Below are 22,590 nucleotides of genomic sequence, written 5' to 3'. Positions count from 1 at the left end.
CGGTTGGAATTATTAGATTGTAATAAAATAGCTTCCCTCCACCTCCTCCTTTTCCTCTTTTAACAAACGAGATGCTGACTGAGGGAATTACTCTGCGGCTAAGAGGTTTCCATGACAATGGCACCTTCCAGGCGCTCTGGCAGCAGCCCTGCTGCTCACCCCTGGCTTCTCCCCGTGGGCCAGGGGTGGGTGGAAGAAGCACGGGGAGCCTGGTGGGGATGTTTAAATTGTGCCCCCCTGGTGGTGGGGGCAGCCCAAAGGGGCAGGGTGAAGCGAGTTTGTGGGGTTTTATTTCGGGCAGTCGGTGAGCAGGGGGTGCAGAGCCTCTGCGGGGCTGTGCTGGGGGTCCCAGCAGTGTGGCCCCCCGACAACAAGTCCTAAAAAAGAACACGGGGGTAATAGGGCTGAGCCCTAAATTAACACCCTGCAGCCCCTCTGCAGTGAACCTGGGGGGGGAAATATGGGGAGAAAGGGTCACAGAGGCAGAGCAGGGAGGGCCAGGGAGAGGCGGGGGCCATGGGATGGAGACCAAACCTCAAGCCCCCGCGCAGCCCCAGACACAAGCGCCGGGGCCACCCCTGCTGGGTTTTCAGCACCACCACCCCCAGCCTTGCTGGGCGACCCCTTCTGTGTGATTTCCATTCTCTGAAACAAAACCAAACCCATTGCTTTCCCCCAGATTAGTACAAAAAGGAGAATTTCCAGATTTTATGGATAGGAAAACTGAGGCACAACAGAAGAAAATGACTTGCCCAAAGCCCCCTGGGGCCGAACAAGTACCTGCCCCCCACCCCCAGCCCAAACACGTGCCAGACCACACAGCTCAGCCTGCAATTCAATTGGTTTTTCTTTTTTTTTTTTCTTTTAATTAGTCCTGTCAAACTACTGACCGCCAGGTCTGGCTCAGAGAAAACAACAAAAGGCACACATGAAAATAAAGTAAAAGTCCAAATGCCTGAGGAAAAAAAAAATAATAACAACAAACTCCAGGTCAGGAAAGTAATTTCTTGAGACACTGTTTGGAGTTTTATTGGCAACAAGGCTCTGCCTTCCACATGCTTGGCCCCAGCCTCACGGCTCTTCGCATCGGGCACCCCCACATCCTGCCCTGACAGCCCCAAGAAACCCCAGTGGGGTCCGGACCTGTCCCCTGCACCCTCCCGCAGCCAAGCCCAGCAGGACAGAGACAGCACCCGCAGAAGAAAGCAGCCCAGTAAAACATTCACACTTGGTTTCGGTTAAGAACCGAGGGAGGTGAGCCCAGCCCTGGCTGTGCCAGGTTCCCGGAGGATGCGTCCACACCATGGGGAGCACCGGGGGCAGCCAGCGCCGGATCCGGGACCATTTGTGCCCAGGAGAGGCCCCGGCAGCACTGGCACCTCTGTGCCCTGCGGTACCGGGACCGGGCACCGTACCCTGTATCTCCTCACCCTGCTCTCCCCCAGCTCCCGCACCCACTGGGAGCTCCCCTCTCCTCTAAACCCCCAAATCCCCTTTGCGCGGGAAGCCTTGAGATATATTTTCACCACACGACTCCCTGACAAACTCAACACCCCAAAAACACAGTAGGGCAGAAGGAGCTGCAGCTCCGGCTCCCCCCTCACCTCGGGAGGGGTCCAAAGCCCAACGAGGCCGTACCCAGGCAGCCTTCAGAGGCGTGGAGAGGATGGGAAGAACAAGGGATGCATGTTATAAATATAAAATCATATCTGCTACAAACAGAAGACTTATATTGTACATCTTTGACCCATATACACAAGAACACAATATACACAGAACGCCTCGGAGGAGCGGGGGCTTGGCGAGGGGGCGGTGAGGAGCCCCCCGCTCCCCCCAGGCCAGGAGGGGCTGTACCGACGGCACGGCGGGCGCAGAGGGTCTCGGCCAGCCGACGAGCATCGTTCCAAGCACACGTGGGTGGAGTGGTCCCCCCACCGTGCCCACCACGCCAACACCTGGAGGAAGGCGACGAGGATGGAGAGGAGAGGGCAGAGCACGAGCAGCTCCCTCGCGAAGCCACAAAGCGCTCGCGGTCTTCGGACGCTGGGAGCGAAGCCAGGCCCTGAGAAACTTCTTGCCCTGCAGCCCCGGGGAAGGTCTCCGGCCAGGCAGTCTCTGATAAGGCATTTTCGTCTGGGAGTTGGATCGAACTGCGTCTGAAGAGAGAAGGGACCGGGATGGGGCAGCGCACACGGGTGCGAGGCGGCGAGCGCGTGTGTATGCGTGTGCAGCGGTGGGCAAACACGCGGCAGCAAAGCCAAGGCAGTCAACAGCTGGACAAGCCCTGGGCAGGGGTGGGAGAGGCCAGGAGGGCTCCGTCCTCGGCTCAGTTTGTCTGCAAAGCTGCCCCCGAGCCCCTTCAAGCCTCTCTCCCTGGCTTGAAATACTGACGGTGGTTGGAGTGGCACACCAGGCGCGTGGAGTGGCGGACAGGCACACAGAAGAGTTAAGACAAGTCGATGTGAGCTTTGTACAGCGAGGAGCAGCTCCCGGCTGGAGTGTCCGAGGGACTCGGGACGACAAAATGCCACAGTGATCAGATCGGGCCAGGAGGAGGAGGAGGTGGGCACAGGGCAGAGGAGGGAGTCGAGTCCTGGCACCTATCGGCGGTAATGATTGGGAGCGTCTGCAAACATGTACTTGAGTCTGTAGGCTTCAGCGAGCAGGAGTCCGATCTCTTCGTTGCCCCAGTGTATCGTGGGCAGGTTTTGTAACAACATTAGAAGGCCCTGAAAGAGGGGAAGATGCTTAGTTTGGGGCAGTCGAAGGCAGAATGCAGCTCCAGAGCAGGCTCATGGCACCAGAGGCAGCAGCACTCGGTGACTTTCGCTTGTCACTGTTGAGGTCCAAAAGGCTCTGAGGCAGCATTAGGAAGTGCTCGTGTCCTGCTCTGAATGAGGGGAGCACCTCAGATGCCCCCAAACCACAATGAGACTTACTGCGACCACAGCTCGAGCCCAGGGAAGAGCTGGTGTTTGATGTTTGCAGCCTCCAGCTGAGCACAGGGGCTCAGAAGTTACTTTCAGGCAAAGATCCCGAGACCAGACCATCTGGGAGCCAGTCCTGAGCGGGTGGGTGACCAGGCCCACGGTGGGCTCCCCCCTAGGGCAGTTCCCTCCCCTCTTCCCAGAGGGAATTACCCCCACTCCCAGGGACTTACTTGGAAGTCTTCCTCATCCAGGATCTCCTTCCGCCACTTGATCAGGAAGGCAGCACAGACGTACAGGTGGAAATGCGAGAATCCCTCCGGCTCCGACTGCGGACAACAAAAAGCTCTGGGTCAGCTCTCACAGCTCTGGTGGGCAGAAATCCGACTGTCCCCAGCTACCTGGGAAAGCCCCAGGGGCACAATGCTTTGTTTCTCCCCTCTCCCTGCTGCACAAAACCTCCTCCCCACGCTGCACGGGGAACGTACTGAGCCTGCGTACCTGGTAGGTGTCCCAGAGGCGGATGGTGCAGCGGAGAGGCAGCTCCCTCATCAGCAGGTTGTTCATCCAGCGGAAGGCGAACTGCAGGTATTCGACCTCGTACTTCCGAAAGTGGTTATGTACCTGCTCTGAAACAGCACGTTTCCCTTACACACCTGGGGAGCACCGTGCCCTAGCTCCCGGCTGAGGCGCTGCCCCCAGCACACCGGCTTCCTCACACTCCAAAAGCTCAAACCTCCTCCCAAACGCCCCCACTGCTCATCCTGTGCTATCCTTGTAGGCAAGCATCAACCTCCTTCACTGAGGGTGCTGCTGGCACCGGGAGACCTCCTGCTGCTGGGTGACACGAGGGCTCCCCCCCTGCCCACATCCCCTCGCCACCTACCATCGATCCGGCTGACCAGCTCCTCCAGGGCTTTGACTTTCTTCTGGATCCCCGGCTGTGCAAAGGTGTAGTTATCCTGGGGGGAGAGGCTATCGGTCAGAAGCAGCAGATTAACACCTAGAAATCACCCACGCCAGACCCCCAAGCTCTGCGGGGAAGCCAGGACAGCCCCCAGGCAGCGAGACGTGGCTGCTGAGCACCGGGAGCTGCCTGCTGTGAAGTCCCTGCTGGGACAGCAGTGGCTGTACAGCTGCAGCAGCTCGTTTCCCCGGGATTTTGCCCCCAGATCGTGCCCAACGAAGAAGAAATCTCTGAAACACCGGGACCTGCTGTCAGAGGACCAACAGCCAGGCAGAGCCCCCTCGATTTTAAACGCTAGGGGTGCTGCAGGTCTGCCTGGCTGCTCCAGGGCTGTGCCAGGGATACACAGAGCTCTCACCCAGAGACAGAGAGAAGATGACGGTGCTGTACCTACCCCAAAAAGGAGGGGGCTTCCCTGCGGCCCCAGAGGCTCACCTGTATCCCGTCCAGCAGTTTGCTCATGCACCAGAAGCTGTCGGCTTCGATGCTCCGCAAAACATCCTGCGACAGGTTCGTCACGTCGAAGTTCTCCACGTCCTCCTCTGCAAAACAGACAGGGGGGAGAGTCAGGGGGGTGGGGGACACCAGGGGGCTCACGGGGACACCGAGGGGCTTTAAGGCTGATTGCAGGCAGCTGCCCAACATCTCTCTGGACAGAGAAAGTTCAAGTTAATTCTGCATGGAGCCTGACAGCAGCGCCAGGTACTGGAGGGACTGCAGAACCTCTCCTTCTAAGGGGGCTAACAGGAGAGCTCCAGGAAAAAAAAGAAAAAAAGGCAGCCCTGTGCTTGGAAGAGCTGCAAGGGCTGTGTTTGGAGCAGAGAAGCCCCCGGGAGGACAGCAGCCATCGTGCTGCTGGCAGATGCATCTGTGGGAGCCGTCACTGCTAAATTGAATCAACGGATGGATGGCAGGGCTGGACGGGCTCATTTCCAAACCCAGATGCTCAGAAGTCAGAACAGGCACCTTCGATCTTGCTTGGAAAGGAGCACGGGATGGAGAAGATGAGCTCGGGGCCAGCCTCTTGGCGGGGCCTTGTATTGGGGATGGAAGCAGCCTAATACAGAGAGCTGGGCGGGGAGCACTGGGACAGGGTCACTGCTGGAACCAGTCTGGGTGCTGAATTCCCTTCTGCAGTCCCCTGCTCCATCACTGCTGCTTTAGATGAAAACACGAGCCCTGAGACCTGGGAGAGACTCAGCACAGCACCTCTGGGACCCGAGCTGAGAGCTGCTGTGTGTGCAGCCAGCTCAGCACCCCTCTGCTCACCGGGTCCTCTCCCTGTGCCTGGGGAAGGGGCTCGTGGTTTCCTCTGGCAGGCGCCGAGCTGAGAGCCCTGCCCCAGCCCCTCAGCCACCAGATTTCATCCCCACCCTCCCGTGGGGCTGGCAGCCCGTGCTGGAGGGCAGCACCCGGGGCTCAGCTGCTCGCACAGCCCCACAGCCTCCCTCGAGCTCTTCCTTGCTCAGCACCAGCTGAAAATCAGCGGTGCCCAGCAGCCGAAGCCATCGATCCAAGGAGGAGGAACCACGCCAGGCAGGGATCTGGCAGTGGTGGGGCCCCAGAGCTCCTCTGTGAGCTGCTGAGCAGCCGAGGCATGGCAAGAGGAGGAAACGAGCTGGCTGTGCTAAGACCCAGCAGTTAAATCCACCCCATCTGCCAAGGGCTCGCTGCAGCCTGCTCAGTGCCTGGAAGGAGCGTGAGAGGTTAGTGGGGTCATCCAGATTCCTCATGCATCACGGTGAGGCTACATGAGACAGTTTCTTGTGACTTTATCACTCACTGGGCTGTTCCCCTCCTTCAGGACCCAGCCAGGAGCACAAATCCCCCCCACACCGCCTGCAGCAGGGACGGGAGGCCACCAGGTCCCAACACCCCCTGCTAACAGGCTGCAGTTAATCCCCCTGCACACGGGGCCCGGGAGTTTGTGAGGTTATCGGGGGCTGCTGGGTTGTTCCTTGTGTCAACTCCCATGGAAGGAAGCTGCCAAATTCCTCCCTGAATGCATTTGGTAAGTGGTAAGCTGCAGACCATCCCCTCCACCAGCTACCCACCTTCCTTAGGGCCGTGGGCATGTTTTAGCTCTTGGGGAAGCCCGTGCAGCCCTCTGAAGGCTGCTCCAGCATCTGATGTGTAATGGGAACCAGCCAAGCATTAATCAGCTGCCGAGCACCAAGAAGAGGTTTTAAGCAACCCATAGAAAAGCTGATTTGTTGTCTGGGAATGCCCAAAGCACGGCGTGGGTTCAAGTGGGCTTGGTAGACGGGGACAGCTCCTTACTGGAGGTGAGGCTGCTCCGTGAGACGCCAACAGAGCGAACAGGACAAGGCCAAGGCGTCTGCCTGGCCTCGTGCTGAGACTGTAACCTGAATCAAGAGCCTGTGAGCTCCCACCAAATCACACACACACCCCAGCGTCCCCAGGAAGCAGCAATGTTCCTGCCGAGCAGCCCTTCAAAACTTCTGATGCCCTAGGACAGGCAGCTGAGCAGTGGGGCCAGCAGAGCCCAGGAAGCTCCGCATCCCGCGGGCAACAAAACCGCTCAGGAAGGGGAGGAGGTGCAGGAACCCCGAGGGGTTTGTGATGGAGCAGCACCGAGCGGTACCGGCTCCTTCCCACCTACACTGCTGATCTTGTCCTTGAACTCAGCGAGAAAGCTTCGGAGGATAAAAAGGGCTGGAGGATGGCAAGAAGCTTAGCCCCAGATGGGTCCAGTGCAGCTATGAGCTCGGCAGCCACGTGCAGAGGTGAGCCCTGACAGCCAACACGGTGCATGGTTAGAAGTCAGCCCAGGGACACACAGGCAACTCCAGCGCTTTGGGCAGATCTCTTCCTGCACAGACAGCTCGTCCTTTATCTCCCAGGAAAGAACTCACTGCAGGTGGTAGCAGAGCCCCACGCTGAGATTTTTTTTCCTCCTTTGGACTGCAAGGAGCAATGGCACATCGCAGAGATCAGCCCTGGCCACACAGGCTACCACTGTGGAAACCTGGGTGGCTGTCCTGTGGCTTCTGAGGACATCGCAAAGAGATCACTGCTGGCTCAGAGCCCCAACCAGATAGTGGGAGGCTTCCAGTGACTTCAACGAGCTTTGGATCGGACCCTAAAATATTTGTCAAGCAGGATTCCTCTGTCATTAATGGAGTCTTAGGAAATCCTTTTTCCTTCTCCTCGCAGTGAAAAATAAAAGACTTCAGGCACAGGGATTACGGCACCCTGGCATTAACGTCAACCCCAAAACACAGCCAGCACTGGGGAAAGAATCAAAATCCTCTAAGTGAAAATGACTTGAGCTCGGGCTGAAAGCACCGGGCTGACAAGAAAGCCACAGGCAGCAGGGAAAAGTCGATTTGCCTTCTGAAAGTCTCAGCTTGACAGACACACCTGTACGGGCAGCACAGGACAGGGATCGCTATTTAAATGGTTTATTTTACATTCTCAGCGGGGCCTCTTTGTACTTCGCTCTCCCTAGAGCAAGGGCGAGCTCCAAATTCAAGCTCTGAGGGGAAGATCCTCCCCCTCCCCCAGCTCTGGGCCTTTGACAAAACCCCCCCAGTGCCTTCGAGGCCCCATCCTCCTCCAAGCCAAGCACATTCAGATGCAAATCCACCCTGAGCACTTCAACTTGAGGAGCTCAGCGAGGTTACGAAACTGAAGGCGATTCAAGCAGGCAGCAAAGACACTCTAAGGTCAAGACGCATCTCCAGCGTGACACGGGAGCTGCAGAGGAACACGTCCCCTCCAGCAAGGCGAGCTTTTTTTTGGATGCCAGCACCTCGCACCATTTCAAGCGCTGCGGTTGGGAGGCAGCTTCAAGCAGCGACTGGCACTTCTGTCACTTACCGACGTATTCAGAGAGGAACACAACAAAGAATGGAGTGACCAGGTCATTGATGCCCTGCACATAGCCGCTGGCTGGGTGTCGAATGGCCCAGATAAACAGGATTCTTTCAAAGATCTAGGGGAGAAGGAAGGAAAGCAGGTACCTGCGTTAGCCGTGCACAAAGGAGAGGCAGAGAAGCAAAAGTGCTAAGCTCAGCGAGCAAAAATCATGCGCTGACAGGCTCTGCAGCAGTGTGGCTAAGGTAAGGAGCACAGCAGCCCTAAGAGAAAACCCAATCTGATCCACAGATTGCCACTAAGCCAATCACTCTTCCCAGAGCGAGGAGCCCCGGTCTTGTCCTCAAAGCCTCTGCTTGAAGGACTGCAGATGGCAGCTTTCCAAGAGCCACACGGACAGCTGCAATTGTTCTCTGGGCTCCTGGACCAGCAGCCACCAGCACAGTGCTCCCAGCAAAACGCCACAGACCAGGACAGTTCCCCCACAGCAGCTTCTCCCCCAATACAACCTCGGTCTGTTACTTCCAGCCCTGACACACCGCGCACGCTGAGGTTGTGTCCACGGGGGACAGATGCTCACACCTCCCGGCCATTTCTCACACCCGGCCCTGCCCGGGCTCCTCATGAACCACTTCACGCAGAAATGGTTTAAAAATGTGTTTCCAAGAGATAGCTTCAGGACTCTGATCAATCCTTGGCTATGTTTTGTCAAAAAAAAAGGTTGATCTCATAATCCTTGAGCTCTAAGGCTGAGATGTTTCACAAACCTGGGGCACAACCAGGCCATTTAAACAGGAATTTGCTGATCAGAAGCCACGGGGAGCTGTCAGGCAGGGAAACCCTACAAAGCTCACTCAGCCTGGGGGCAGTGCTGGTCTGACCCCACACACAAACTGCCCGACCCCACAGCGATGTGGGGCAGGAGCCTCGCTCCCCCCTTACCTCCTGGACAAGCGGCTGCTGGAAAAGGGGGATGAGCGGGTTGGTCCTTGGAATATCGATGTGGATCTGGAAAACAGCACAGGTTACATGCAGCAGCCATACCCCTAAGGGACACAATAACACAGCCCACCAGAAGGGAATCCACCCTGCAGTGCCCCCCAGGCGAGAGCTGGGCTTGCTGACAAGCACTGTGAGGGTACAGATGGCAGCTGCACAGAGAAAGTCATCTACAGCTTTATCTCCAGTCTCCTTTGCCCAGGTCTGGTGATCAGAGGTGGGCTGGGAAAGAGCTGGGGTCTGAAATCCAGTTATTTGGCCAATTTAGGGAAGGATTAATCCAGAACTTGTAAGGAAAGGACAGAAACAGTGCCCTGACCCTGAGAAAGCTCCTACTAGCTAACAGGTAGGAGTCATCCTAGCACGACCCAGCTGCACGGGGGCAAGCAGCAGGCAGGGGGAGGAAAGGAAGGCAGCGGGGTACCTGGCGGTAAGTATCTTGGTGGTGCTCCTCGTTCCGGGAGTCGTAGTACTGCTGGATGAAGCCAAAGTACTCCTCCCGCTTGCGCTGCAAAGTCAGCTTCCGCCGCTCCATGTTGGCGGGGAGATAACCCTGCAGGAAACCCCACGTCAGGGCAGAGCCTCAGCCCCCACCACAAACCAGCCCCCAAAATCCCACCAGGCTGCTGCGTGCCTGGAAGCGTTGGGTACATGGACCCCGGGGCAGGGGAAAGAGTTTGTGGGTTTGGGCTTTTTTTCCCCAGCCCCCAGTGGCCTTTTCTGAGCTGGTACAACCCAACCTTACAGGATTCAGTTTCCCAAAACGGAACAAACCACGTTCCCAGCACCTGCTTGAAGAGGATTTTTAGCAATTACGCTCCCTGGCCAAAAAACCTACAGCTCGCCCGTAGGGCAGGGAAACGATGACTCCATCCCAAACAGACACAACACGAGTGAAACTGAACCTGGGACGCACAAAGGTGTAGGATTGTGTCCCCAGCTAAGCAAGAGCTGCCAAATTTCCCCCCAACTCCTGCGCCACGGCTCCGAGTACTCACTGAGAGGAGACGCCACGTCACGGGCCGGACCTCCCTGGGCACGCCGGGCCAGCTGCATTTCCTCAGCTCATCTGCAAACGGACAGTGGTGGCAATGGATTAGATCCTAGGCACGTCCAGGCGCCACTACACCTAGAAGGAGAGGAAAGCCCAGTCTGCTCCTGCAGGCTCTGGAGACACTGAGCCTCCAGGACGGCTCCACGCCGGCAGTGACCGGGGACGTGGGTGCGCAGGGACGCTTCCAGCTCGGGGCTTGGCTCCCCTCACAGCTGGGCTGGGCTCTCACGCAGAACCCAACAGCCCCCTGTGACCCCAGCATCGTTTGTGAGACGGAGAAAGGCTGGAAACAGGCAGGCAGCTGGTGGAAGAGGTTATCATCTGCCAACAGAGCCATTCCTGCAGCTACCCCACCTGTAGCGCTGCAGGCAGTGACTTTCTCCAGCCCGGAGCAGACGCTGCTTCAACCCCAATTGTGCTTTTTCCACGTGCACCCCCCCTCTGCCTTCTTCCTCCCCAGCCACAGGCGCCCAACGCTGCCACTCACCCAGGTCCGTGTTGTGGCTGGAAAGGAGCTGCCGGAACTTCTCCAGGCGGGTTTTCTCCCTCACCGTCATGGGGGGAGCACCCGAAGCATTTTGGTCGGAGATTCGGGCGACGAGAGGAATGACGGGCCGGAGGGGGAGGGACTGCTGCTTCTGAAGGGGGGTCCGCACGCAGGCCTCCTCTGCGGGGAACAGAGGCCACGGTGAGAGCAGGGAGGGGGCAGCACCTCTGCAACCCCACCACGCTCCCTGACCGCTGCCAGAGGCTCACCACGCAGCTGCCACCTCCCTTCCCCAGTCCCAGTGGCCCACTCTGGTGGCTCAGGTGGCCTGCAGAGACCCGCTGTTGTTCTTCTGTCACTTCCCCTCATTTTTCTTTCCTTTCCTTCCTCCTGCATCCCTCCAGACATCTGCCTGCCCGCGGTCAGACCTCCCCCACCACGTGTGAGGGGACGCGGGCAGGACGCAGGGGACGAGGCAGGAGGAAGCTGTGGGAAGCCCAAAGGAACCGACCTTCAGAGCTGCCTCTCTCGTGTGATTTAAACAGCGATGGAGCTAATTGCGAGCGCAGAGAGAGGCAGCGGAGGGCTGCCAATGCCACCTGCTGGCAGCAGGGACCTGCTGAGTTACACCCAGAGCAAGGCAGAGGGAGCAGGGGCTGATGCCTGGGTCCCTGCACCGGGCTCTACAGGGCTGCATCCCAACCTCGATTAAAGGCAGCAAGAATTTAACAAAACCCCTGAGAGCCCAGAAAACAGGATCCTGGAGGCCAGGAGTGGTTGTATGCAGGATATTGAAGCAGAGATTGATGTGGAAGTGGAAGAGAAAGGTTCCTTGGAGCACAGGTTACTCTGAAGGAGTGAACGCTGCTGCTGGGCACACAGGTTGTGCCCGAGCCTCTTGGGCACCAGACACGAGAAGCAGCAAGGGGCTGGGCTCTGCAGTCAGCCAGGAGAGAGCAGGAACCTGAGGCTGCTCTTACCAGCTGTCCTGGAGAGCTGGGCCTCGCTGCTGGACTTGATGACCTTGCAGTTGGTGGGCACGTCGCTGAACGCAGACGGGGCCCGCTCGGGCTTCGCCCGCAGCTTGCTGTGGTTCTCCAGGACCTGGGCGGCCGTGGCCTTGGCCACTTTAGAGTTCAGAGTTTGCAAAGAGGAGGAGGAGGAGGAGGAGAAATCCTCGTCTTCATCGTCACCGATGTCCCAGGCATCGCTGGTGTTGCGGGCGAACTCGTGGAAGCTGGAGGCCTTCTTGCTTTTCACGGGCAGCGCGTTGGCCTTGGAGCGGTCCTTGATGAAGCTGGAAGCCAGAGAGAAACAGCATCAGAGCAGTGCCTTAGACCGGCCCATTTTCTTCCCTTCCCCGTGTCCTAGCTCCGAGCAGCCGGTCCCTGACTTTTTCCAGCTTCCCGGTTGCTCCTTTCAAACCCAGGGCATGCGCCAAGCCTCTCCTGCCTGCCCCAGCCCGCGCGCTATCAGGGCACGGAAAGGCCACGGTGCCAAGAAGCAGCTGGAGAGCTGCCAGGCTGCTGGGCTCAGCAGGGCAAACCAGAGAGGCGCACAGTTCCTCCAGCTCTGCCTCCCCCCTACAACACCCGGGTGGATTAAGACACGGAAAAAGCCCCGAGACCTGGGGAGAGGCATGGCAGAGCCCGCACAAAGCCCGTCGGTGCTCCTCGGCGCTGCTGGCACAGCTGCGGTCGTTCCCAGGGCACCGAGCGGGCTGTGCCTTCTCTCAGGGGCAGGAGGAGCCCTGGCATTCACCCTTACGCCACAGAAGTCAAAGTCCACCAGCTGAAGCGTCACCAAGAGGGGAACCGTCAGCGCTATATGGCCAAGACAGGGTCAAGGAGGCCGTGCAGGGCAGCGCTGCCTCTCCCTGGGTGCTGTCACCCTGCTGCCGGGCGCCTCCACCTCGCCCTTCCCAGCAACACAAACCGGGACACGGACTCCCAGCGAGAGGGAGGAGGGGGAATATTGGGGTTCCAGGGGATGCTGGAGCCCTCCAGGTGCCGCAGGATCGAGCCCCAAAGCTGCAGAGCAGACGGGCTGCGTGCCCAGGAGATACGGGACACTCACTTCTTGGTGAGGCGGGGATCCAGCGGGGGATGCTGCGCTCCGTAGACAGGTTGAATGCTGCAGGAAGAGAGAAAAAAAGAGCCTCAGATCCAAAGCGCCACGTGCAGCTGAAGATTTGGTCTCTGCAGCAGCAAAGGGAAGCCTTGTTGGAGCTCTTCGGTTCTTTCCAGCCTGAGCTGGGATTTGGGATCTCGAGCAGGGGGCAGAGATCTGAAAATCATTCTCCGAAATTCATTCTCTGCTCCATCAGAGGGCTGTCCACCTTTGGGATTTCACCCTCCTGAGCCCTCCGGAGCAGGGGAGGACTCTGCCCAGTGACGCTGGGACCCCTCAGCGCCCGAGGTTTGATCCCCACGCAGACATTCAGGCTCAGAGCCAGAGCCAAGCAGCCGCCTGTACGATCCGGGGTTTGACACGGGTCCAAATCCCAGCTCAAGCAACCACCTCCCGTGGGGTCTGGAGCGAGACACGTCCCTGGGACAGCGAGCCTCATCCCAAAAAGGAGCTGTCAGACAGGCAAACCACTGCTGCTACAGCCTCTGGAAGCGAGACGGATCCTGAGCTACGAGCTCCGTTGGGGTAACCACTCACAGCCACCCCACAAACCACGCTCGGGTTGTGGAAAACAAGCCCTGGCCACCCCCGGCACACAGCTCGGGGACAAGGGCCCATTCAGAGCTGTCATACGAGGGACAGGGCTCCCGATGGAGCTTCCAGGAGCTGCAGATGGAGCCCGGCCGTGTCGGAGGGGGGCCGCAGCCCGGCACAGCTGGAGAGCAGGCGGGGGACAAGCGGGGACCGGGGAGGTGGCAGCAACGGGGCCAGGAGGATGGGAGGGACGTGGAGACCCGGGGCAGGGGCTGGAAATGAGCACGGAGCAGGAGGAGGCTGGTGCTGGAGGCTGGGCTCAGCACACACACACATCTGCGTGTAGGAATAACAAAGCAGGTGGAAATGGAGCAGCGCCAACGCCGAGACACCCAGCAGGTGACCTCCGAGCTGGGCCAACACCCACGGCTGCCAGGTGGCACCTTTGGGCCCTCGGGGCACTCCACGTCTGCTCCCGGCCCCACAACCGACCCGAGCAGGTCCCCGAGCTCACATCCAGGTCCTGAAGCTCCGCACAGAGGGGCACCAGCACATCCGTGGTGCAACCAGTGACTGTGGTGCCGCGGGGATCACAGCGGGGCCGGGGTTCCTGACACCGTGTCACAGGCCCTCGGTGCCACCTCAGGGCTTATCCGAGCAGATTCTGATCCCCACTTTCACGCCAGTGTGGAAGCGCCACACACAGCCCTCACTGCTCTCACCTCTCTGAAGAGCAGGGAATAAACACGCACGTGCACCGGGACGCACGGCGCCAACCTGCCAACACACCCCAAAAATTACAGGGGGGACAAATCCCAATGCAACAGCCACGGGGCAGCACGGGAGACCTGAAACCACGTTTACCACTTCTGCCACAAGCCCTAATATCGACAGGGAAAAGCTAGAAGCTCGTAAACCCAAGCGGCCCCATTCATCCCATCGTGGCAAATGAACCTAGGGCGGCCTCCAGATCATCCCAAAGCCTCCCTCCGCCAGCTTGTCGGGGCAAGGGAAGGAGGGAGCCAAGAACGTGCAGGGAAAACCTCACAAAGTTCACATCAGAAGCACCAGAGGCAGCTCCACGCCCGGTGCCGGGTGTCCCACACCTCTGCTGCCCTTTGGGGTTGAGGCACGAGCCCTGCCCGTACCCGTTCCTGGAAAGGATGGCACACGGGGTATTTAGGGCTGGTAACACGCCTCCTTGGACAGGAGGGGGATTTAGGAACCCGTCTGGAGGCAGAGCTCTGCCAAGGGCCCGTCGCTGCCTGGGCAGGGCTGGCTGCCTCCCCGACCGGTTCCCCTGGCTGCAGCGTGCCGAGGCGAAGCAGCCCCAAGGCAGCAGCTCGGGGCGAAAGAATAGGGCCGGGAGGGACCCAGGGGCTGCACAGCACCCGCTCCAACCAGGAGAGGAGAGGGGGAAGGTGCCGTGCCCCATCCGGGCTGCCCCACTGACAGCAGGGCGCTGGAGCAGCCACGGAGCCGAGTGGGAGCCCGTTGGGATTTAATGCCGACTGATTTCACCCCGTGCCTACACCCGGAGAGGAAGGGCAGGGTTCAGATCAGGCAAAGGAGCACGAACACAGCCCGAGGAGGGCCAGACGCGCACAAAACCCCACAAGGCTCCTCGGAAAGGGGGTGTCCCGGCCCCACACGCCCCCAGCACGATGGGGTTTGTGTTTGGGGTATGGGGCTTGCGGCCACCCCGTTGTGCCCTGCTCCTGGGGCCAGGCAGGGAGCGACCCCACAACAGCACAGCCCCCTGGTCCCACAGCGGGGGTGTCCCTGTGGTGTCCCTGGGAAACGGGCCCGGAGGGGCAGCCTCCAGGAAGAGGAGGGGGCTGCAAGAAAAGGGGGGGACCTCCATGAAAAGGGGGGGCTCTACAAGGGGAACGGGGTCTCCTCGGTGTCTCTGTGCAGGATCTCATTGGGGTGGAGGGAGGGGGGGTTAAGGCTCGGCCTCCCTCACCCCAAAACCTTGGAATCCCCCCAGCACAGGGGCAGCCCCCCCTCAGACCTCCCCACCCCCCAGCACCACATCCCCCCCATACTGCACTCCCCTCCTCCCCAAAACCTCACAAACCTAAAAACCCCACAACCGCCCCAAACACCCCAAAAACCCCAAAAAACCCACAGGCCCCCCCAAAGACCCCAAAATACCCCCCCCACACCCAAAAACTCCCATAACCCCAAAAAATCCCCCCCAGAGAAACCAACCCCTCCAAGAAACCCCACAGCCCCCCAAAGACCCCCCCACACCCTAAAGACCCCCACAACCCCCCAAAATCCCCCAGACCCCCCCTAGAAAAAACCCAACCCCTCCAAAAACCCCACAGCCCCCCAAAGACCCCCCCACACCCCAAAGACCCTCACAACCCCCCAAAATCCCCCAGAAATCCCCTAGAAAAACCCCAAACCCTCCAAAAAAACCCAGAGGCCCCCCCAAAGCCCCCCACAACCCCCCCAAAAGACCCCAGAGCCCCCCCAAACCCCACAGACCCCCCCAAACACCCCTCAGGCCCCCCCAAGACCCCTCAGGGCCCCCAAAAAAGCCCCACAGCCCCCCCAAGCCCCACAGCCCCCCCCAAAAAGCCCCCTCAGCCCCTCCCCCAAAGACCCCAAAGCCCCCCAAGCCCCCCAAGGCCCCCGGCCCCCACCTGCCGGGCAGTTTGGCGCTGCGCTTCCAGAAGTGCCGCCCGCTCTCGGCGGCCATGGCCGAGGGGGGGGGGGACGGGGCCGGGCAGGGCCCGGCCGCCCCCGGCGCAGCGGCGGAGCGCGGAGAAGGCCCCGGCGGCCCCCCCCCCGCCTTCACCGCCGCCCGGTTGAAGCCGCCGCCGCTGCCGCCATGTTGGTTGAGGGCGAAGGGAGCGCCGCCATTGGTCGCCCTCGAGGCGGTCCCGGCGGCTCGGCCAATGGGGAGAGGGGAGGGGGGTGATGTCATGCGAGGAGGGGTTGGGGAAGGAGGGGGTGGGATGTACCATCTCGGCTGTTTGGGGGGGGGGGTGAGCCATTTCGGTTATTGTGGGGGTGGGATGAACCGTCTCGCCTGCTGTAGAGGGGAGTGGGAAGGAGTATTTAGCGCTGAAGAAAGAAGGGCGGGGGGAGGGACTGGCAATGGGCGCTGGGGACGGGAGGGGACCTCCCCCCGTGAGCCCCCCCCCCGCCCCGGTAATGGTTGGGCGGGCAGGGTTAAACAGCGCCCTCAGGGCCGGGAGAGACCATTCCGCTGGGGGAGGGGGGGACAAAACCATGGAGGGGAGGAGGGGGGGAGCGGGTTAAACCACCCGCGGGGAGACGGGGGGAGGTGGCGGCGGGCTGAACCATCAGGGAGCGGGGGGGGGAATGAGGGGTGGTGGGGTCCCCGGGTGCCCCCCCTCCTCCCCGTTGCCATGGCACCCAGAGGGATGGGGGGGGCGGGGGGCATCTCACTGAGCCCCCAGGGGACGTCCCCCAGTAACGGGGTGTTATAGGGGCGTTATAGGGGTGGCCTCCGTGAGGTGTGGGAGGTCGCCTGGTGAATAAACGGGGGTAAAGTGGAGAAAAGCACAGGTGTCAAAACACACAGAGTCACAGTCATGGCGTCAGCAGGGGTGGAGGAGTCCCCCAGGGTCACCTGCTCCAAGCACACCCCCCCCACTGTCCCCACCGAGCCGTGTCCCCAGGCACCAGCCCCAACCTCTCCTGGAGCCCCCCCAGGGACGGGGACTCCCCCACCTCCCTGGGCAACCCGTCCCAACGCCTGCCCGCTCTGTCTGAGCAGAAATGGCTCCTCATTGCCCACCTCAACCTCCCCTGGCACAGCTCCAGGCCGTTCCCTCTGCTCCTGTCCCTGGTTATCTGCGAGCAGAGGCTGACCCCCAGCTCCCCACCCCTCTCAGGGAGCTGCAGAGATCAAAACAAATAAACACAAAAATAAAGAAAACAACCCCCCAAAGCTTCCAAACAAATAAAAAATGAACCCCCCAAACAGACTTTGTGGTGACATCATGGGACCCCACCAGCCCCCTCTGTCATCCCTGAGGAGAAAACCCCACCATGGGGGCAGCCCCTAGCGCCAGGCCCCCATGGCAGCAGGCACAGGCCGCGTGCTGCCACCAAGGCCCTGGGGACATGGGGACATCCAGATCCCGGGGGCGAGGCGCGATGGCCCCGTGCTGCCTTGGCCTCATTCAGCAGTGCCTGGTGGCTGGCAGGGCCTCGAGTCAGTGCCGCAGCCCGTGCCTCAGTTTCCCCTATTTGCAGTGGGGCAGGGAGCCCCTCGGGGACACCTCAGGCGCTGGGACACCCAAGCCAGCCAAGGGACAGCTGCCACCCCCAGCTCTGCTGTCCCTGTCCCCTCAGCATCACCCCGAGTGCAGTGGGGAAACCCTCTGGGGAGCGGGAGGGCTGCGCGTGCTCACAAAGCGAGAGGGAAATAAAAATTGCAGGCACATTTCTGCAGAAAAATTATCTTTTTTTTTAGGACGGGGCTGACAGCAGAGGGCGGCACAGGCTTGTTGCAGCCACAAAGCCTGGCCTAGCAGCGGGTGCAGTGGTGTAAATCCACTTGTTGCTGCTCTTTCCCTGCCAGGTGCTCTGGGGATGCAAGGAGGTGTTTTGGGGGCACGGCGTGGCCAGGAGCAGAGCAGCGAGCCCAGAAGCGTGGCAGCTTTCGGTTCTGAACGAGAACGAAAGCCGAGCGAGAAGAATCGGTTCCTTTTCCCATCCCGAGGCTGAAGCGGAGAAAGGAAACTTAAAACTAGCAAAAAATAGAGCTTTTTGAGGCTGCCAGCTGCAGGGGGGTCAGTGCCATCCCGGTCAGGAGGGCAAGCAGGGCTTCCAGAAAGGGGCTGGTCTGAACTGGGACAGAAATACTGCTCCTTCCAGCCAGAGCAACGTGGCTCAAAGCGTGTGGTCTGCAAGGTGCGACGTCCATTTGCATTACCGCAAAGCTCCCCGTCCTGTAACACGACTGCAAACGCCACCCAGGTGCGAGGAATTTGCCCTGGTTTGGGACGTGATTGCCACGTGCAAGGCGGCGGTGGGAAGCGTGAAAGCTCAGCACACCGAGAAATGGAAACCATCCCCTTGGTGTCGGTGGGAGGCTGACTGTGTCCAGCTGTCCTAGAGACACTTCTGGCACCTGCAGGTCCCTGCACAGCCTCCTCCAGGTGCTGCTGGCCCCTCCAGCTGGGCAGGGTGGGTTCCCTTTGCTGTCCCTCCCCAGCCCCAGGGATAAATCCTTCCTGGAGATCTCCCTCCTGCTTTTTAACAGCAATTCACAGCTCATCTTCTCATGCTTGGGTTGCTGAATGTATCAAGGGCTGTTTGGAAACACCCTGCTAGAAAAACAGGAGAGTGACCGGAGGGCCTGAGAAGGGATGGTGGCTCACTGGCTCTGCTCCCCTCCCCAAAAGACGTGGGGATGGGACAAAAGGGATGCCAAGGACTGAAATCCAAGGGATGGGACAAAAGGGATACCAAGGACTGAAATCCAAGCCCATGGCTGAGCTTTGATTGTAGTCGGGTCTCAGCTGGCCAACGTGTGCCAAATCCAGCCAGACCCATATGCTTTGGGGGGCATCGACATACATCCAAGCACGTGTGTGCACTCCTGCCCCCATGCACACACACAAGGATGCTACAGCAAAAACTGAGCTACGGGCAGCAGCCTGGTGCAGATCACGGCTGCCGTGGCACATCTGTGCCGAGCAGTGGGGAGCACGGGGGCAGTTCCCCTTGGGGTCGGTACCAATGGGTTATGCCTGCACTGGGGGGCCCTGCCTTGCTTTCTCACCAGCCCTGCCGGCACGTTTTGGGGGAGAACGTGAAGAATTGCAGCGTGGGTTTGACCTGAAATGACATTTTGCTGCTTCTGTTTTTCTCACAGCTTTCGCAGCAGGGTGAGATCTCCGCTCTTGCAACCCGCTCTCCCTTCAAACGCTGACACGCACCCATGTGTCATTTCAGGTTAACTGAAATGGCTGCTTCAGTGTGAAACAAGAGCTGTTGTTTCATTTTTCGGGTCGCTTAACCCCCTCCTAACTGTAACAAACATGGTGATTAAAAACATGAACATTACCCTGGAGGAAGGGGACAAAAAGCTTGGAGAAGGATGAAAAACACTGATGACCTCTTTTAAAAACATCCCTCTTTAGCTGAAGTTGCTAAATTTGACTCAACTTTACACACTGGAAAGCTTTTGCGGTATGTTTTCTTTTTATGGTGAATAAAGTGTTTCTTCCTCATAAAAACCCCCACCAACTCTCGGGCCGAGTGATGCAGTTTCGGTGTGTCACGGAGGCAGCGTTAGCTCAGACCCTGCTCTAGGGAAGGTTGTTGTAAACCCCAAGTGGCATCACCGAGACGAAACACGAGGCTCCGGTACCGAGCAGGGCTCCAGGTGCCTGAAACCAGCACCTGGCCCCGCTCGCCTTTACACCACGGGGTTTTTGGAGGTCTGGGAAAGGGCGTTTCACCCCAAATTCATGTGGTTTTCCACGGCTGAGATGGGACAGCTCCCAGAGGACGAATCCCCTTGCCTGGGGGATGTGGGGACACCACGGGGCTGAGGCTGGGAGCTGCTTGGTGGCCAGTCCCACCCGAGGAAGGCTGCGGGCAGCACTGGGACCACCTCTCCTCGTGGTCACAGCTTGCTCCTTCCCAAGCCGTGAACAATCCCGGGAACCTCTCGCCGCACGCTCACACTTTCTCCAGGCTGTCATTTCACTTTTGGGAGCGATGGGGCAGGGAAAAGCAGGCAGGCTGAGCCCTGCTCTTAAACTCCACCGCAAAAAGTCTCCGGCGAGTCGGGGCACCGTGCCTCAGTTTCCCCACATGCCCCGTGGAGATAATCCTCTTGCCACACAGGACGTCGGCGAAGCTCTCCGAGACCGGCTCCTACGAGGCTTCATTACCGGGGAGCTGGAGCCGTGGGACACGCGGCTCGCTGATAATTCATCTCATCCTAAGGCAGGTGTTTAAAATAGCTCCTGTGACTCACAGCAGTGAGAAGGGCCAAAGGGTTTCCGCCGCCGCCTCGGGGGCAGCGAGATGTTTTCCTCGCAGTGGGACGCGGGGCGAGCTGCTGCCTCCAAGCCTCTGCTCCCCGGCTCCTGCTCGCCGGGAGCCTTTTCTCCGCAGGGCTGGTGCGTGCCTTCCCGGCCGTGTCAGGTGTCTGGCTGCTGCTCCTCTCCCGTTCCCAGAAAGGGATGTGGAAAATGGAAATGTTGCTCTTGCTGCGGCTTCCTCGGTCGGTCCTTTACACATCCATCCCCAGCCAAGGTGCTTGGCCGTGAGGATGGGAAGCCAAAGGTGTGCCGAGCGCTTTGCACACCCTCAGCTCTCTGTGTGACCCCAATGCTCCCAGAAGGGGAGATCGAATGGCCTGAAATCTCATCCTGGTCCTGTTCCGGCCTTTTTTTTTTTTTTTATTATTCTTTTTGGGTGTGGGTACTTCCCACGCTGAAAAAGGGCAGCGAGGAGCAGTCGTAGAAGGGAGGCAGGAGAGCGAGGCTGTCTCTGGATTGCTTCCTGATGGATGGCTCCTGTGGCTTCCATCGTAGCTGGTGTCCCCAAGGGGCAGCAAACAGCCCTAAAACATGGAGAAATGGGGACAAAAGGGCCTTTTCCTTCACTCCAGCCCCCCCTTTCCCACTCATGGGCTGGGGACAGGTGGCTCACGGGCTCTCTCCTGGGGGTCTCACGCTCCACGCAAGACACAGTGAAGGAAGAGTGTGAGGCTGAGCAAGCTGAGAGAAAAGGAGAAAGAAAGCAGGTGAGGAGGAAGCCCACAGCCTGCCATGTATTCCTTACAGTCAGTCCCCAGCACCCCTCACCATGACGCAAAGCAGCAGGAAGAGCTGGAGAAGGAGAAAATCCTTCAACTTCAGCACAACCCTGCCATCCCGGGAGGGAGAAGGGAAACCCACGCACGTGGATCAATGGGCAGTGATGGTGCTGGGGCTGATTTTGTGCCTCCCACCCCATCCACACCTTCCAGAGGTCCAGGACGTGGACACGGAGCTCTCAGCCACACACACGAAGGCGTTAACCCTTGGCAAGGCACAAGGATCGCACACCTCCAGCACCCAAACCTCGCACCCAGCCCGTGCCACCGGCAAGGCGAGGCGGCACCCGGGCAGCACTGGGTGCCCGGGGGGGGGGGGGACAACACATCCCCAGGATGGCACCGCTCCCCTGCCGTGGTGTGAGCAAAATCATCAGCAGCAGGCGGAAACGCGGTGACTATCAGCGTGCCGGACCCGCTCGGCCTTTCTGCGGCGAGTTTTCTAAGAAACGCCGCAGCAGTTAGCGAGCGTTTACGGGAAGGGTGGGCCGTGCGCAGCCCGGGCGGCCGCGATAGCGTTTCGGGGGGCTCAGGCCCCCTCGCTGCGAGGCAGGAGGTTTGCTTTCGTGTAAAGAGCGAGCTTCCCGGATGGTCCAGAGGAAAAAAAGCAAGAGAGGAGGTTAAATGCAAACCGCATCTCAAAATAGGTCTGAACTTTGAAGCCGTTCGGAGCTGCGCTTCCTGCTCCGAGCAGCCTCGAGGAGGAGATGAAAGATGCAGCTGAGAAAAAAAAAGGCAAAACAAACAAACCGAGTTAACGCTTGCTGCTGAGGGCAGAGGTGCAGCAGTGACACAGCGCACGAAGTCACCGCAAAGCTGGAGATGGGGCTGGGGGGCCCCCCAGTCCCCTCATGGCTTGGAGAAGGGCTCACCTGGGGTGACCTGGGGAAGGGGCGCTGGGAGGGGGTTTTAAGCAAGGAATATGTGGGATGAGCCAAGAAAAGGATGGTGTCCTGTGTTGGGTCCAGTCAGGGGTCTGGGGAAGTAGTTTGGAGGACAGTCAGTGCCCCTTTCCGTGGGGGAAGGAGCTCTCCAACCCATCACGGCACCACCCGTGAGATGAGAATTTTGAAGCCCTGTTCCCATGACGTCAACACAAAAAAAAAGTCCCAAGCAAAAATCATAATACAAAAAAAAGAAAAGGAAAAAAAAAAAAAAAAAAAAAGCCCCAAAGCTGAAAACGCTGAGGAGCTGGGAAGTGAGCTCGGGCAGTTTGGAGGGCAAAAACTTGAGCGAAGCGTTACCGCTGCTGCCTGATAGCGACCGACTTCTCGTAATCCGGAGATCGACTTCCTCTCACTTGGCTGCGGCCGCAGCCGCGCTGGAGGTGGGGGCAGCACGCCGGTGGCTTGCTTCACCCCCCGGCACCCCGGCATGCAACGCACGCTCCTCCGCGCCGACAGAGCCGGAGCAACAGGATCCGCGTTACCCAAATTTAATTTGGCTGACAACATCCGGCGTTTCGCAAGGGCGCTTTGATGTTTGTTTACTCGCCGGGCCGAGCACATGCTCCGCGCGGCCGCCCGCGGATGAATGGAGACGAAAAGGCTCCACACCCCTTTGATCTCTTCTCCCAGGAGCGGTCGGAGCTGGAGACGCCCGAGGAGGGCCCAGTCCAGCCTTCCCCGTGCTGCTTTGGGACCGGCGAGTCCCGGTTAAGGAGAATTTCTTCGGGTCGGGTGCTGCCGTTCGCTCGCTGCCTCCTCTCCGTGCGATGCTGGGGACGATGCGGCGCGGTCACCGGTACCCCCTTCTTCTTCCCTCCCCGCAAGAAAGGGGTGCCTCCGGGGCATTGAAGTGATTTAAGTTTTTATTTAAAACCGCATG

The 22,590-nt window shown here is 59.5% G+C and overlaps 1 protein-coding gene across 1 annotated transcript; it reads right to left on the bottom strand.

Annotated features, from left to right (window-relative positions):
• Window positions 1–906: 906 nt before the first annotated feature.
• On the bottom strand, window positions 907–15,799 carry TBC1D22B (TBC1 domain family member 22B). Its single transcript, XM_084301751.1, has 13 exons — window positions 15,593–15,799; window positions 12,351–12,407; window positions 11,255–11,571; window positions 10,275–10,454; window positions 9,732–9,802; window positions 9,158–9,286; window positions 8,677–8,742; window positions 7,738–7,852; window positions 4,330–4,436; window positions 3,814–3,889; window positions 3,429–3,556; window positions 3,161–3,256; window positions 907–2,729 (listed from the first exon to the last, which is right to left on the bottom strand). Exons 1-13 carry the CDS (start codon window positions 15,646–15,648, stop codon window positions 2,601–2,603), a joined length of 1,527 nt encoding a protein of 508 aa, XP_084157877.1. The 5' UTR covers window positions 15,649–15,799; the 3' UTR covers window positions 907–2,600.
• Between the last annotated feature and the right edge of the window lie 6,791 nt (window positions 15,800–22,590).

This window comes from Netta rufina, assembly GCF_964035555.1.
Source record: "Netta rufina genome assembly, chromosome: 26".
Lineage (NCBI taxonomy): Eukaryota > Metazoa > Chordata > Aves > Anseriformes > Anatidae > Netta > Netta rufina.
The sequence above is the reverse complement of the archived record's forward strand: the minus strand, read 5'-3'. Positions and strand labels throughout refer to the sequence as shown.